Source organism: Capra hircus, chromosome 10 (genome assembly GCF_001704415.2).
Source record: "Capra hircus breed San Clemente chromosome 10, ASM170441v1, whole genome shotgun sequence".
Lineage (NCBI taxonomy): Eukaryota > Metazoa > Chordata > Mammalia > Artiodactyla > Bovidae > Capra > Capra hircus.
Genome location: NC_030817.1, coordinates 44,857,367 through 44,873,791, shown reverse-complemented (window position 1 = coordinate 44,873,791; position 16,425 = coordinate 44,857,367). Strand labels below are relative to the sequence as shown.

At 39.8% G+C, this 16,425-nt stretch overlaps 1 protein-coding gene across 2 annotated transcripts in view; it reads right to left on the bottom strand.

The window, feature by feature from the left end:
* The window catches only part of MAPK6 (mitogen-activated protein kinase 6), a 33,405-nt gene continuing 31,009 nt past the window's right edge, over positions 14,030–16,425 (bottom strand). The window contains exon 6 of one of the 2 annotated variants that reach the window (XM_018054206.1): positions 14,030–16,393. In XM_018054206.1, the coding sequence (XP_017909695.1) occupies positions 15,292–16,393 (1,102 nt within the window). In that variant the 3' untranslated portion in view covers positions 14,030–15,291. The remainder of the gene's footprint in view (positions 16,394–16,425) is intronic. The other variant, XM_005685763.3, reaches the window with a different exon arrangement.

The following is a 16,425-nucleotide window of genomic DNA, read 5'->3' as shown; positions in this document are numbered from 1 at the left end:
TGTGTTGCCGAATCCATTTTGTACTTTTCAATCTGCATCTAACGTGAATTCTCATGGTAGCGTTTGGTCCCACTGCCCTCTCCCTCCATCCTAGAGCATTCTCATGTCTTGACTTCAGTCACCACATTCTCCTGGTATTCTGTCCACCTCCCTGGTCACTCTTCTCAGCTTCTACTTCTCTCACTGGGCTCTGAATGTTGGTATTTGACAGGGTGTGTCTTGGCGCCTTCTCTCCATTCACTCTTGCTCTCAACCACCTCATTTATTCCCATGGCTTCACATGCATCTGTTATACGTAACAGAATCAGGGAGAGGAGAGGACTCAGAATCATGTCAAATCAAGCACAAGGTCCTGTCTTCGGGGTGTCATGGCTGAGTCTGCCTGTTCATGCTGAACCATCAACAATTGTGCGATGAGTCAGGGTGGAGAGGGTCAGAATGAGTAGTTCAGAGATTAGCAGAGGCATGTAATGAGGTGGGGGGCGGGGAGGAGGAGAGTTGCAGATTAGTATAGTTAGTGTCCTGGATCAGAAAGAAAGCAGAGAACACAACTCACTGTTCCCAAGCATGGAGGGAGTGGTGGACATTGATGCACATTAAAAGACCAAGTCCAAGGTCATAGAAAAATGTGATTGCAGAGAGGTTCAGGAAAGATGCATAGGCCCATCTGACTCCAAAGTCCAGGAAATCACCCAAGGCAGGGATCCAGACCACAAGAGCAAGGCCAGCAGACTGGTGGCCCTGGCCTGGCTTGAACTTCTGCTGTGGTGTGGGCAGGCAGGCAGGCATCCAAGGATATGCTCCCAGATGAGGACAAAGGCTTGGGGGCTGTTGGTGGACTCTGTGTGCAGTCCAGACCACACTGACACATTCATGGTGAGACAGGGAAATCGTGAGCCATTCCTGATCCCTTATGGTTTCCAACCTTACATGCCCCAGGACAAAGAATTTAGCCACTGATAAAGCAAATTCCTTTTGTGCTTCATTAGGAGTAAGGCTACAAACAAGATCCAAACATGGTCTAAAGAAATTTTTGTGGCATTTACAATGAGCAGGAAAAGGCAGATTATTCAGTAAATGATGTTAGAACAATTGACTATCTATTTAGAAAAAATTAAGTTAGAGTCTTACCTTAAAATCAAGAACTAAAATAAATCTAATAATTAGTAATTAATTTTAAAACTTCCCAGAAAGAAAAGCCTAGGTTCCAATGACCTCATTGATGAATTCTATCAAACATTCAAAGAGAACTAATACTAATCTTTCACAAACTCTCCCCCAAAATAGAAGAAAGAATATTTTCTAATTCATTATTTGAAAAGACAACCCCTGAATGGGAGAAAATATTTGCAAATCATATATCTGATAAGGGATTTGTACAGAGAATACATAACGAACTCTCACAACTCAGTAATAAAAAGAAAACCCAATTTAAAAATGGGCAAAGATACAGGTAGATATTTCTCCAGTGAAGATATACAAATACCCAATAAACACATGAAAATATCTCAGCGTCATTAGGGGAATGGAAATCAAAATCACAATGAACAGACATAGAGAACAAACTTATGGCTACCAAGGGGAGAAGAGGGAGTGGGATGGATTGGGAGGTCACAATTGGTGTATACACACTTCGTTGTTGTTTAGTAGCTAAATCGTGTCCAAATCTTTTGAGACCCCGTGGACTGAAGCCCACCAGGCTCCTCTGTCCATGGGATTTCCCAGGCAAGAATACTGGAGTGGGTTGCCACCAGTTGGGTTGAACCCATGTCTCCTGCATTGACAGGCAGATTCTTTACCACTGTGCCATATGGGTCCTGCAATACATTTTCATGTCTGAGTGAGAAGCTGACAATAACCAGCCTTCCACACTGAGGCAGTAGGCTGAAAGTAAGCCCTGGGGGATCTTTGAAATGTTCAGTGTAAGGAGAATTTTGACCCAGCATTTCTACTTCTAGAATTGTATCCTCAGAAATGTTTCAAAGGCACCCAAAGAATGTTTACTATAGCTATGTCGGTCAGTCAGTCAGTTCAGTCACTTAGTCGTGTTCGACTCTTTGCGACCCCATGAACTGCAGCACGCCAGGCCTTCCTGTCTATCACCAACTCCTGGAGTTTACTCAAACTCACGTCCATCGAATCAGTGATGCCATCTAGCCATCTCATCCTCTGTTTTCCCCTTCTCCTCCTGCCCCCAATCCCTCCCAGCATCAGAGTCTTTTCCAATGAGTCAACTCTTCGCATGAGGTGGCCGAAGTACTGGAGTTTCAGCTTCAGCATCATTCCTTCCAAAGAACACCCAGGACTGATCTCCTTTAGAATGGACTGGTTGGATCTCCTTGCAGTCCAAGGGACTCTCAAGAGTCTTCTCCAACACCACAATTCAAAAGCATCAATTCTTTGGCGCTCAGCTTTCTCACAATAGTAGTAAACAATTAATGTCCATTCATAGGAAACTAGCTACAAATGATGAATCCTCACCATTAGACACTAAATGACCATTAAAAAAAAAAAAACTCAATTACTGATGACATAGAAAGATGCTTGAAATACATTGTTAGAGAAGAAAAATAAGTTACAGAACAGTATGTCTAATGTCAATTTTTCAAAAATAATGGTATGGATGTTTGCATATGCATAGAAAAATTTCTGGATAAGTACACAATGAACTGGTGGCTCAGAGGTTAAAGTGTCTGCCTGGAATGCAGGATACCCAGGTTCAATCCCTGGGTCGGAAAGATCCCCTGGAGAAGGAAATGTCAACCCACTCCAGTACTCTTGCCTGGAGAATCCCATGGAGGGAGGAGCCTGGTAGGCTACAGTCCATGGGGTCACAAAGAGTTGGACACGACTGAGTGACTTCACTTCACTTAATTTCACAGAATGAACTATAACAGCAGTTACCTGTGAGGACTGGATATTTGGAAGAGAGAGAGTATGGGGGTTGAGGGGAGGAAATTTTTTTTGTATACCTTTGAATCAGTTTTATACTTTGATAAATATGGAAAAATAAAGCAATTACCTTAGGAGAAAACCAGGAAGGAAGCAGAGAAGGTGAGAGGGAAAGTACAATATAGGAATAGTAATTAACATTGATTTTTACCTAGATGATGGAGTTTTGGAGAATTTTTCCCATTTGCCTATCTGTATTTTCTTAATTTTTCAATGAGTTTTTATTAGTTGTTGAAAAAAATAGTTAGAAATAAAACAACATCCTAATGCCTTTCTGTTCCAGCAGTTAAACAGATAAGGAAAGACTCGGTGACATGGGTACAAAAAGAGATAGTTTCCAAACAATAAGCCATTTAGAAGAGAATGTTAGGAGAAATGGTGCTGGAAACATACATAGAAATGAAATCTGGGTGCTTCCCTGGTGGGCCAGTAGTTAAGATTCCACGCTCACAATGCAAGGGGCATGGGTTCGATCCCTGGTGGGGAAACTAAGATCCCACATGCCATCTGGTACAGTACAGAAAAAAAAAAGAATGAAATCCTAAGTCACATACTTAGTAATCATGAAAATGTCTCTCTGAGGCATCAGAACTTCAAAATTGTAATGTATTTTTGGTGCAACTTGGACTTGAAACTTGAAAGTTCTATTATGCTAATTGATCACTACGGACTACAGTACTCAAATGACATATGAGTCCAGATGGTAAATAAGGTAACATTTTAATTTGTTAGAAGTCTTAGAACTCCTTTTGTCTTTTCTCCCATTGGTAAGTAAATAATCGAATCAGGTAGGTTCCCTATCTTAAAGCAAAAGATAGACAAGGAAGTTTATTCCAATAAAATGACATTTTTGAAAACCAATCTTTTTTTAAACTTTAAAACTATATTTGCATATGTGTGAATATGGTATGTATATCTATTTATCTGTCTATATATACTATAAGTATGCTATGTTAGGATACATATGATTACCAGGCATGTACGGTGGGAACTTCTGAGAGGGAGTAGACAACTGGGGAGAAACAAGCAAAGAGAATAAAATGCACTAAAAATGTACGAAATTACCTTTATGTATTTGTGTTAAATAAAAATAGATTCAACAAATATTTGAGGATTTACTATATGCAGGCCCTTTTCTAGGTGTTGAGGTAGGTACATCAGTGAACAACTCCGACAAAGATCTCTACCCTCAAGAAGCTTACATTCCAGAAGATAATAAACTTTAGACATAACGTGTTAGTAAATCATAACCTATATAACTGTGGTGATAGGTAAGGAAATAAGACAAAATATTCAATGAATGAGTAGAAAACCTACACTTCTCCTGTGTCTTTGCCCTATTACTACTACCATACCCACAACATTCTGACACTGCATGTTGGGGGTGTTTCCCAATTCTGCAGTTGGGTCTGCAATTGGGAGACCAGCTGGGTCTCCCACAAATTAACTCAATTCTGACACTGTCTTTCAGGAGATAGCTTCAGATCCCACATGTTAAGGGGATCTGAGGCTGCCCCCACTTCAGATGCCAATCACAAGCAGTCAGTCCCAGGTTACCTGCAACTTTTAACTTGGCTACAAATTGGGGGTTCCCACAGCCTCTTCCCCTTTGATTATTTGCCAGAACAGCTCATAGAACTCAGGAAAACGTCTACTTATGCTTAAAAGTTTATTGCTGTGTAATAAAGGATGTGATGAAGGGTGCAGATAGACAGGCAAATGAAGAGATACAGAAGGTGAAACCTGGGAGGATCCTGAGCACAAGAGTTTCTTCCCCATGTAGTTGGGTGAATCACCTTCCCAGTATACACATGTTTTCATCAACCTGGAAACTCTGAATTCCATACTTGTAGGATTTTTATGAAGGCTTCATCACATTAATAGGACTGGTCATAAACTCCATTTCCAGCCCCTCTTCCATCTCTGGAGAATGGAGAGCGGGGCTGAAAACATCAAGCTTCTAATCACAGTTGGTCTTTCTGGTCACCAGTCCCCATCTAGGAGCCTACCAGGGGTCACTTCTTTGGAACAAAAGATACTGCTAACACTGGGAAATTCCAAGGGATTTAGGAATTCCGTGTCAGAACTGGAGTCAAAGACCAAATATTAGAACACAAGATGCTTCTAGTGGTCTTATCACTTAAATTACAAGGATTTTAAAAACTCTGTGCCAGGAACCAGGGGCAAGGACCAATATATTTCTACTATCTCACAATGAATAAATATAATTTTTAAGAATTATAATTAATGATAATTAAGTGATAGATACATAAAAATTAAATTAAAATAATATATACACATATTTTTAAATTAAAAATAAATAATTGCTTTATCAGTAATTGGTTATTTAATACCACCAACAGAGAAATATACTGGTGTGACAGTTTCAGTTCAGCTCAGTCGCTCAGTCGTGTCCAGCTCTTTGCGACCCCATGAATCGCAGCACACCAGGCCTCCCTGTCCATCACCAACTCCCGGAGTCCACCCAAACCCATGTCTATCGAGTCAGTGATGCCATCTACCCATCTCATCCTCTGTTGTCCCCTTCTCCCGCCCTCAATCTTTCCCAGCATCAGGGTCTTTTCAAATGAGTCACTTAGCAGACATTAAAGGAAATTTTTATTCTGATAAAAAAACCTGAAAAAGCACCTAAGAATTAGGTGGCCTGAATTCTAGTCCTGATTCCACCACTGCCCAAACCTGGGGTAGTTACTTATTTCTCTATCTGTATCCTTAAACTTGCAGTTGGGAATAATAATATATGGTCTACTTGACTTCATAAGGTTATTGTGAAACTCACATGAAGTATATAAGTATGCGCTAAACATCGTCAAACAGGGACTCCCCTGGTAGTCCAGTGGTTAAGAATCTGCCTTCCAATGTGGGGGATGTGGGTTCCATCCTTGGTCGGAGAAGTAAGATCCCACACGCCACAGAACAACTAAGCTGGCTCACAGCACCAAAGTGCCTGCCACCACAATAAAGATCCAGTGCAGACCAAAAAAAAAAAAAGAAAAAATCCTCAAACACTATATACAAATCAAAGAATTGTGATTGATGAAGCTATAGATTGTTCTGATAAATCCAACAAGAGACAAGTCAGTGGAATCAATGCCTGGAGGACCCCGTGGGGTCCAGTTGCAAAAGCACTGTCCATCAAAATGATCGAGGAAAGGGAGTTTATCACCATGTGTCGCAGGCACACTGGGGACAGCCATCTAAAAACAACCCCTCTACCTGCCTTCTACTCTCCATTAAAAGGGCTGACTTCCAGCAGCAGTGTTTCCTCAACACAACCCAGCCACTGGTAATAGTTAAACACAGGTGGGCCAATATGATTTTCTTCCAGAGAAGCTTTGACTTAGGAGAGGGAAACAGAGATGGACAGCCAGACAGAAGCATTCTGTACATTCGGAAGTTACACTTGAAGTTGGAGCTGTGAGCAGCCATCTTTGGGCCAGGAAGTCCACTTGGTCTAGAAAGAATGAGGCAGAGTTGAGAAACAGCCCTCCTTGTGCTGCTGGTGTCCTCCAGCCTGGTTCTGGTTCTTCTTGAGGCCCAGTTCTTGGGCTCCATGAGTCCCATGTTGAATCCTGATAAATTTTCAAAGGTTAGCATGGTTTCTGTTGCCAAAGTTCCTGAACTAAACATACAGTCTAGGCCTGGCTCATTTGGCAGGGTTACGATTAACAGGAATAGCACAGTGGCAGTTAAAAAATAAACCACCTTGTCCTGGCTTAACTGGGTCATGAACATATTGTGCAACCCTGACAGGTATAGTCATTCCAACAAAGAGAACAGGAAAATAGGCAAGCAGCTGAGTCAGGAGCAAAGACTGTCATTAACCTAAACTGCACCCACTTTTGGAAATGCAATTCAGGAAAATGAACCTGCTGGACCAGATGACATTTTTTTGAGAATTTCTAACTGCTCTTGAGACTGCAATTTAGATCTTCTTAGTTATGGAGAGTCACACCTAAGGAACCCCAAAGTTACTCCTTCCCCACTGCAAATCATAGAAAGGCTGGAGAACAATGAACACTATAATTTAACCTCAAAACTATTTAGCAAATAGAAAAGTCAATAGAGCCTCACTAACCCTGAGCCCCGTCAATCCAAAAGGAAATGTGGAAAACAGCAGTCATCATTCATTTCCTTCATGCCTTCATTCAACAAATATTGAGTGCCTAGTATGTGCCAAGTACTGCGTTAGGGGTTGGGGACACAGCTGTGAAAAAAACTGATGAGGTCCTTGTCTCAAGGAACTTATGGTCTAAGTGGAGGGAGACAGACAATATAAAATGGGGATATAACGTGTTCTTGTATTTGCTGGAAAAAAAATAAACCAGCTCAGGCATACAGGAGTAATAGATGTGTATTACCTCACATGCACTGGTCAAGGACAGCCTCTGTGATAAGTTGATGTTTGAACAGAGACTTCTAAGCAGGGCGGGAGGAAGGGACACTGCGCTCTGGGTTGAGCTTTCTAGGCCGAGGGAGAGCTAGCACACAGCCTAAGGTGGGAGCCGGTGGAGCCAAGGTGGCTGTCCATCCCTCTCTCATGTCAAAATGTCTCATGAACTTGGCAAGGAGTCGTGGATGGGTGCCTTGTAGGCCTCAAGTCAAAACCTTCACATTTCTTCTGAGAGCAGTCATTGAGATTTTGAGTAATTGGAGGAGAGACATGATCTGATTTATGATTTAAAAGGATCATTTTGGCTGCTGTACAGAGAATAAACTGTAGGAGATCCAGGAGACCAGAAAGGAGACTATGGCCATAGTCCAGCAGACAGATGGTGGGTTAGATAACGTAGCAGCGATGGAGATGGTGAGAAGTGGTCAGATTCCAGATATTGCCATAGACTCAGAGGGATTGGTTGTGGGTTTTCAGAGGAAGGAACACCGAATGACTCTGAGGCTTCTGACTTTCAGATGAAGACACTTGTTCTCCAGGGAGACAAAAAGCAACGCAGACTCTTTATAGCAAACACAGAAAGTGGACATGAACTGTTTAGTCTTTATAGATCTGAGAGCTGCCTGTGCTGAAGTAGTTCAGGCCAGGGTTTGGGCTGAGGAAGGATCAAAACCTGGAGGCAGGAGTTGGGCAGAGCTGATGAGCAGTATGCCTAGAACAAAATGCCACCTGTATGTCAAGGCCAGAAGTTATGATACTTAGATAAGGGGAAGTGATACTGAAAGCAAAGTCAAGGTCAGAGTTCAGAGCTTCAGTCCAATTGGGGAGGGAAAGGCAACAACTGAAACGGGACAAGAGCAAGGATAGTTTATATGACACATTCTGCTAAAAAGGTTTGAGTATATTTCATTTAATCCTTACAAAACCCCATGAGTTAGGTGTCGTTAGCCTTATCTTACGGATGAGGAAAAGCAAGAGGAGGAATAACTCACACACGGCTGGTAGGCCGGAGAACACAGTATTAAGCTTGGTTTGGATCTGACTCTGAAGCTTGTGTGCTTAGACTGCGCAACACTGCAAGTTTCAGTGTCTCAGTAGGCAGCTGAAATCATCTCAAGTTATGTGGGTGTGGGAGTGGTGAGCTCAAGTGGAAGCAGAGTCCAAGTCCACAGACAAATTTGGATCCAAATTTGTGGTTTAAGCTGGACGTGAAGAAACAGGCTTGGGCTGGAGTTTGAAATCAGAAGCCCAGGATCTGGGAAAGCACCAGTCATCCTACTGCAGCAGCACCAAGCTATAAGCAAGGCATTGTCCTTGCAGACGGTTGTACCGCAAGGTACCATATCCTGTTTAGCTAGACTTGTAACACTATCACTGTGCTATATCAAGACAGCAAGGGTTAGCATACAAATCCAGTGGAATTTGTTAGATCTCTGCATCGGAACAGAGATAATGTTCCAACATGGCTAATCAAACATCCATCTTTTCTGTAAGATACTTATTACACACTAAGCCTTGGAAGAGCTTGTAAAGATCCTTCTCTTCACCTGGTTTAAGGAGCATGCCCCAGGCACTATGAAGAAAGAGCTTGGTGAGTTCACAATGCTCTTTCAAAGGTAAACAAATTTGGACTTTGAATACTTTTGTTTCTGGCAAGGTTGCACTGAACCCAAAGTTTCATTCTTATTCTGCTTCAAAGGCATACTAATGCACTCAGTCCAGTGCATCTATTACAGAAATAAGACCTGAAGGAATGTATACTGGAAAAGGTTAAACATCATGGCTATTATAGTGGGTTAGAATTCAAAAGGTGTCCCATTCAGAGTTGTCCCAGGTAGGCTGTATTATTAGGCTCAGGTAATCTGCATCACCTAAATTAACAAGGACCTTAGGTCCAAAGAGATAAGTGCCAACCAATCAGAAGATGAGTTAATGGTGAAAGTGGATACAAAACCTGGATCTCCCAATTTGTCCTTTTTTCTCTCAAGCCAGATTTCAACATATTAATAGTAAGAAACCCTAATATTAAGAGGCAAACTACAATTATTAATATTTATTAATGGTAGATACATGATAAACCCATTTAGGGTAAAGTCTTGGCTTGTTTTGAATTCAACAGTAAATGGAAACTGAAAAGGCCAGGATTAGGAGGTGAGCAATTCAAAGAACAAAACCAGCACACTAAATGTGCTACAGAAAACAGTACTTCTAAATAATTTTGAAAGGAATAATACTATGCAGAACCTAGTAAAATACATTATTTTAACCTAGAAGTAAAGGTGCTACCATATTGGATTTTATTTTAAAAGTTTGGTTTACTCCCTAGATGTAGGCCCAAGTATAAATTTATAAAATTGACTCACCTGTTCCCAAGCTGCAGCAACTGCAGTAGAGATAAGAAACAAGACTATCTCATCATCACTGAAGCGACCGCACAAAAACCCCTAAGGTGTAATCATAACTTTGTCGTGAAGTTGTTTGGAATTAGAAATTTCGATTTCTACAACTCCAATACTTTGGCAACCTGATGCTAAGAACGGAGTCATCTGAAAAGACCCTGATGCTAGGAAAGACTGAGGGCAGGAGAAGGGGACGACAGAGGATGAGATGGCTGGATGGCATCACTGACTCAATGGACATGGGTTTGGGTGGACTCCGGGAGTTGGTGATGGGCAGGGAGGCCTGGCGTGCTGCGGTTCATGAGGTCGCAGAGTCGGACACGACTGAGCGACTGAACTGAACTGAACTTCAAGTGAACACACCGAGCCTGGCAGGGTTAACTGAGTAGAAGAGTTGGTTCCTCTTTGGGAGGATGTGGACGAACGGAAACTTTCATACACCTGGACAGCATGTAGCATCTCACAGACTTAAAGATATGCTTTCTCTGTGATCTAGCAATTACACTATATATTACCCAAAAGACACTCTTACATGTATTTACAAGAATTCTCACTGCAAATGTGTTTTTAGCAGCAAAATTTGAAAAACAAGTGTCATTTCAAAAATGGATACACTGCAAAACAGCAATTAAAATGGAATTAGGCCTACACACATCAACATAAACTTCAGACATGTTGAATGAAAAACTTGAGTTGAAAAAACATGCCGTGATTTTAATATGCAACATTACATACTTACAAAGTTAGTAAAAGTATAAAACTGTGTATGAGAATGATAAACCAAATTCAAAGAGTCTACCTCTGAGAACAGAGGCAGGGAAATGAGATGTGGGAGGGCTGAGAGGGATTCAATTTTATCTGTAGGTGTTTATCTGACACAAACTGACATTAGATAAATAAAGCAAGTGGTATTTTTTAATTCTACACTTTTTCTACATGCTTGAAATCTTATTTAAAGACCAACCAAAGAAGTGTGGGAGGGAAGGTGTTGCTATTTCCAAATTAAACCTAATATCTAAGATTTAGAAGTAGCTCTAAACATCATGCCACCAAGCCATTAGTTAAGAGATGTGACTCAGCTCATGACACACATCACCCCAAGTCTGAAAGCTGCACCACAGCTGGGACATTCCTCTAAGTCACAACCAGTCACTTAACAATTATTTTTGGACATAGACAAGATGGCAGAATAGAAACCCTAGACCTCACTATCTCAGAGAAAAACTGACTTAACAACATACGGTCCAAAAAGCCTTCATGAGAACTCCAGATACCAGTTGACAATCTCAAAGCCAAGAACAGACACATTGAAATGAATAACTTGAAAAGCAGTTTTATTTCAACCATGTCAGCCCCCTCCTCAAGCCAGCATAGCTCCTGCTTGGGAGGAAAAGCCCACCCTGTAGCTCCTTCTTTGGGAGGGAAATGGAAGACTAGAACAATCCCCCACTGTTCCAGGTTTTGGGGGTCTGCCCAAGAGACTTGATTTGTTTGGCCTGACTCAAAGCACCATTCTTGAATGCCTGGGGGCCAATGAGAACAAAAGAGAGCTCAGGGAATTGTTGCAGTATCAGACAACCTCAGACACTAGACGAAGCAAGAGACTAACTCCTTGGAAAAGAAACCTGGTTGGGGGATGAAGGGGGGGGGGCGGGGAGGAGTTTACACATGCAAGTACAGAGATTACACAATCCTATAAAAGGTTTGAGAATCTCTAGCTGGGAAGTTCAGTTCAGTTCAGTCGCTCAGTCGTGTCCGACTCTTTTGTGACCTCATTAACCGCAGCACGCCAGGCCTTCCTGTCCATCACCAACTCCTGGAGTTTACCCAAACTCATGTCCATTGAGTCAGTGATGCCATCTAACCATCTCATCCTGTTGTCCCCTTCTCCTCCTGCCTTCAATCTTTCCCAACATCAGGGTCTTTTCAAATGAGTCAGCTCATCAGGTGGCCAAAATATTGGAGCTGGCAAGACTGCTGAAGATATTTCCCAGTACAAGTCAGTCTGTAAAGCAGACAAAGGTACCTGTTTTTTTCAAATGCAAAAATCAGAACAAAAAAAATAACAAGAAACGGAAACAAGGCCCAAAGAAACAAAATGAATCCATAACTGACCAAAAAGAAATGATCTATGCATCACCTGACAAATAACTCTATGATACAGTGGTGGACACATGTCATTATACAGTTGTCCAAACCCACGTACAATAGCAAGAGTTAACCCTAATTACGGTAAGCTAGGGGCTTGGGCTGATTCTGATGTGTCAGTGCTATGTTCTCAATTATAACAAATGTACCACTCTGCTGGGGGACGGTGATAATAGGGAAGATTATACATATATGGAGACAGTAGATACATCAGAAATCTTTGCACCTTATGCATATTTTTGCTGAGAATCTGAAATTTCCCTAAAAACAAATCCCATTAAAAAAAGACAAAAAAAGAAAAAGGCTTCAAATCAACAATCTAACTTTACACGTCAAGGAACAAGGGAAAAAAAAAAAAAAGAACTAAACCCAGTTATCAGAAGGAAGAAAATAAAAACTGGAATAGAAATAAATGGAAATATAGAAAAAGTAAACAAATTTAATAAATGCTTAGCCAGAATAAGAGTCAACATAAATCAGAAATGAAAGAGAAATTAAAAAGGGATCATATAAGACTATAATGAACAACTGTATGCCAACAAATTGGATAACCTAGAAGAAATGGATACAATTCTAGAAATACGCAACCTACAAGAGTGACTTGAGAAGTGGAGATTAAATCAATCATCAAAAGCCTCCCAAGAAAGCAAGCCCAGGACCAGATAGATTCAATAGAGAAGTCTACCTAACATTTGAAGAAGAATTAATACCAATCCTTTTGAAACTCTTCCAAAAAACTAGAGGGAATACTTCCAAACTCATTCTATGAGGCCAGCGTTATCCTGATAGCAAAATCAAAGATATAAGAAAATAAAACTACAGACCAATATGACTGATGAATAGATACAAAAATCCTCAAAAAAAAAAAAAAAAAAAAGAAACCCCAAAACAAGCCAACTAAATCCAGTAGCATTTTGAAAGAATTATATACTATGGACAGGTGCAATTCCTGGAATATACGACTGGTTCAACATATGAAAAAAATCAATGTAATATAGCACATTATCAGGATAAATGTCAAAACCCACATGATTACTCTCAAGAGAAAAAGCATTTTACAAAATTCAACATCTTCTCATGATTAAAAACAAACAAAAAAAACCTCAACAAACTAGGAACAGAAGGAAATTACTTCAACATAGCAAAGGCTACATATGAAAATCCACAAGCAACATCATATCCAAATGTGAAAAACTGAAAACTTCTCCTCTAAGACCTTAACTTTTTAAGGTAATATGAGCATATGAATTCACAACAGTGATATTCACTGAAATCACTGAATTCATTATAAATATATGTATCTTTAAAACCTCTGTGAATCCACATGAAATCAATAAATAGGTCAGTGGGAAGGCAGAAGTCCAGATATTAAGAGAATGTACAAAACAAGAATGGAAGACAAACAGGAAAAGTGACATTAAAGAAAGAATGGTCATATTTGGATAGGTAAATGGGTATGCTCTTGAGCAAAGGAAAGATGATGCAGAACAAATACATTTAATACAATTAAAATACAAATACATCCTCCAACTGCACAGTTCAAAGCTTCCACATACATCTTACATAATAGCTTTGAAATCTATAAAGCCTTACCATTTTAATATGTGAGGTTAAGTCAACAAGAGATTTCTGTATGGAGACAAAAAGAGTCTTTTTCTTCTAAGTTTTTTAGCCTAACATAGTTTAAACTATAGTCACAATTCAAAGATGCTGAAAAGTGGAACTAGAGAAGATTCTGCTAGTGATTTTCATTCTAGCTAGGTAATCATTTTCATTACCTAGAGTGAAAGTCACTCAGTCGTGTTTGACTCTTTGCAACCCCATGGACTATATATATAGTCCATGGCATTTTCCAGGCCAGAATACTGGAGCGGGTAGCTGTTCCCTTCTCCAGGTGATCTTTCCGACCCAGGGATTGAACCTAGGTGTCCCACATTGCAAGTGGATTCTTTACCAGCTGAGCCACCAGGGAAGCCCAAGAATATTGGAGTGGGTAGCCTATCCCTTCTCCAGCGGATCATCCTGACCCAGGAATCGAACCAGGGTCTCCTGCGCTGCAGGTGGATTCTTTACTGGTAGCTGAGGTACCAGGGAAGCCAAAGAGTTAAACAGGAGCCATATTTGCTGGCCATGTTTTATTTGTCCTTTTTCTTCAAACAGGATAACCAAAGATACAGACAGTATTCCATAAAGTAAAATAGATGAGACAAATTCTAAGAGACTGCGATGCCACATGCTACATTTAACCTAATTTTATTCATGCTTGCTTTGGGATGGGGAATAGATCATTCAGTAAAAACATACAGTAAAAACAAAATATGTCTTATCATGTACAACTTTTAAACTACAATAATGATGTACCTTAATTACTTCCATGCACACAAGTCTAACATTACAGTTTTTTAAAAAATAAACACAATTAAGACTTCTAGGAGCATTTTATAATAAAGTAATTCCTAATTTTTCTTTGTAGATAGATCAAGCACCTCCAAAATACAAATTCCTATACACAGTGAGCGCTTTACTTAAAATGAATACTTAAGTAAATTAAGTACGTGGACAGCCTTAGGATAAGCTGACATTATATATTCAGCCAAGTAGGCAACAAACCATAGTGCCAAATGGAAAAAAGTGTATTTGCAAATAAATTTCAAAAACTAACTTTTTATAATTAAATACAGAAAATATACTGATTTGCTAAAATAAATAAGATGTGATGTAACACTTCACTAAAGAATGCATACCAGAACATTTATAAACAGTGAGTGAATCTCATTAAGAAGAGTTTACTACAATAAACGCTGGCTAAATAGAAGTGCATATTGTGAAGCACTATGGGTGGTATATGTTTTGCCACATACTCTTGTTACCTTGAGGTAGATAACACATGTGTACCAAATTCGGCATTCATTTTCAGTTGCTGCTGGTATCATGTGTTTTTAAGAAATGTGTACAGTATGAAAAACTTGAAAATACTCATGAATGAAAAATGTTTTAGGAAAAAAATAGATATTTTCATGCAATTATGTACAGTCTCACTGTGTAAATTTCAAGGCAAGATTTTTGTTTCCTGTAAAACAGATCATTGTTCTATAAGAGAATGTTTTTTACTTGTCTTAGTGCATTTCTTTTGTCTCCTCCTGCATTGCATTATTTTGCTCTATTCTTTATTTTTGTGTGCAAACGACATGCCAGTTAAAATGAAAACCATCTCACATGTAGAAAAAAAGTCTGGATTTTAAAAACCAAGAAAAAAATCCTTTCTAAATGACACCATCTGATTCAAGTAAAAAAAAAAAAAAAGACTTAAACACTAGTAATAAAAAAAGACAAAACACATTTCATGAAGAATACAGAGAGAAATGTCTGCTGAGTGTTTTAGTTCAGATGTTTCAGAATGCTGCTGTATGTCTTATGAGGAATCTGAGGGGAAGATTTCATAGCAGAAGGTGTTAATGTGGCCTGTATTGACTTAAGTGGTGACCCAACTGGACTGTGGAACTGCGGGATGCCTATGGATTCAAGCTGCTTGTTGAAGAGGAACTCCCCACTGCTGTTCAGAAATCCTTCCTCATTTCCTCTCTCCCCAAGCTTCCCATCCTCTATCGGCTCAGTTTCTAGCATTTCAGTATCTTCTTTCCTGCTAAAAAACCTGTCCAGGTAACTGGTGTAAGGGTTTTCCTTTTCAATTTGCTCATCCTTCCTTACCTCACAACAAAACTGATTTATGAGAAAACAGTCCTCCCCACCACCCACAAACTGGCTATCCCAAGAAGACTGGTACAATGCTTCTAATTGAGCCAAATTTGCCATTCCTTTTTCCTGTTTTTCTTGGCTTACTGACTTTGATATCAAACTTTTCAATTCTAGTTGGGACACTGAGCTATTCAAGTCATTTAATTTGTCAACAACATCAGTAGCCTCATGTTGTGAACTAAGTTGAATAGTTCCTGCAATAAAGGAATCAAAGTCAAATCCCTGATTCTTTTCCCTTTCTTTTTCAGCCAGTTGCTGTGATGCTTCCTCTAAAGCTATCTGGGCTTTAACCAATCCATTCCTTTCACATTTTGACTTGCCCTTCTTATCAGATTTTTCTTTGCTTTGTTCTTTCCAATTAGAAAGATCTATAATAAGCTTGGGCTCATAATAATGATTAACTTCACTCTCTCTCCAGACTAAGTTATCTAAATATGATGATGACCTCGTTTTGTAGTTACAAGTATGGCTACACTCCAGATCACAGTATTTGTTTTCATGATGATCTGGGTACTGCCAACAAGGCTCAGTAGAGTAACTAGTGTCAAAAGCAGGATCCTCCAAATACTTTTCACGATCTCCATCCAAATATTTTCGAGGATCAACTTGTACTTCTTCTTCATCAGTGACATCAGACAGAGCTCTTGGGTCTAGCTGAACTTCCTCAATATCAAAGTTGTTATGTATAGGCCAATCATGCTCTGAAAATTGACAATCATGGTACCTGAAAAAAATTAAAATATTAGTGTTACTCCA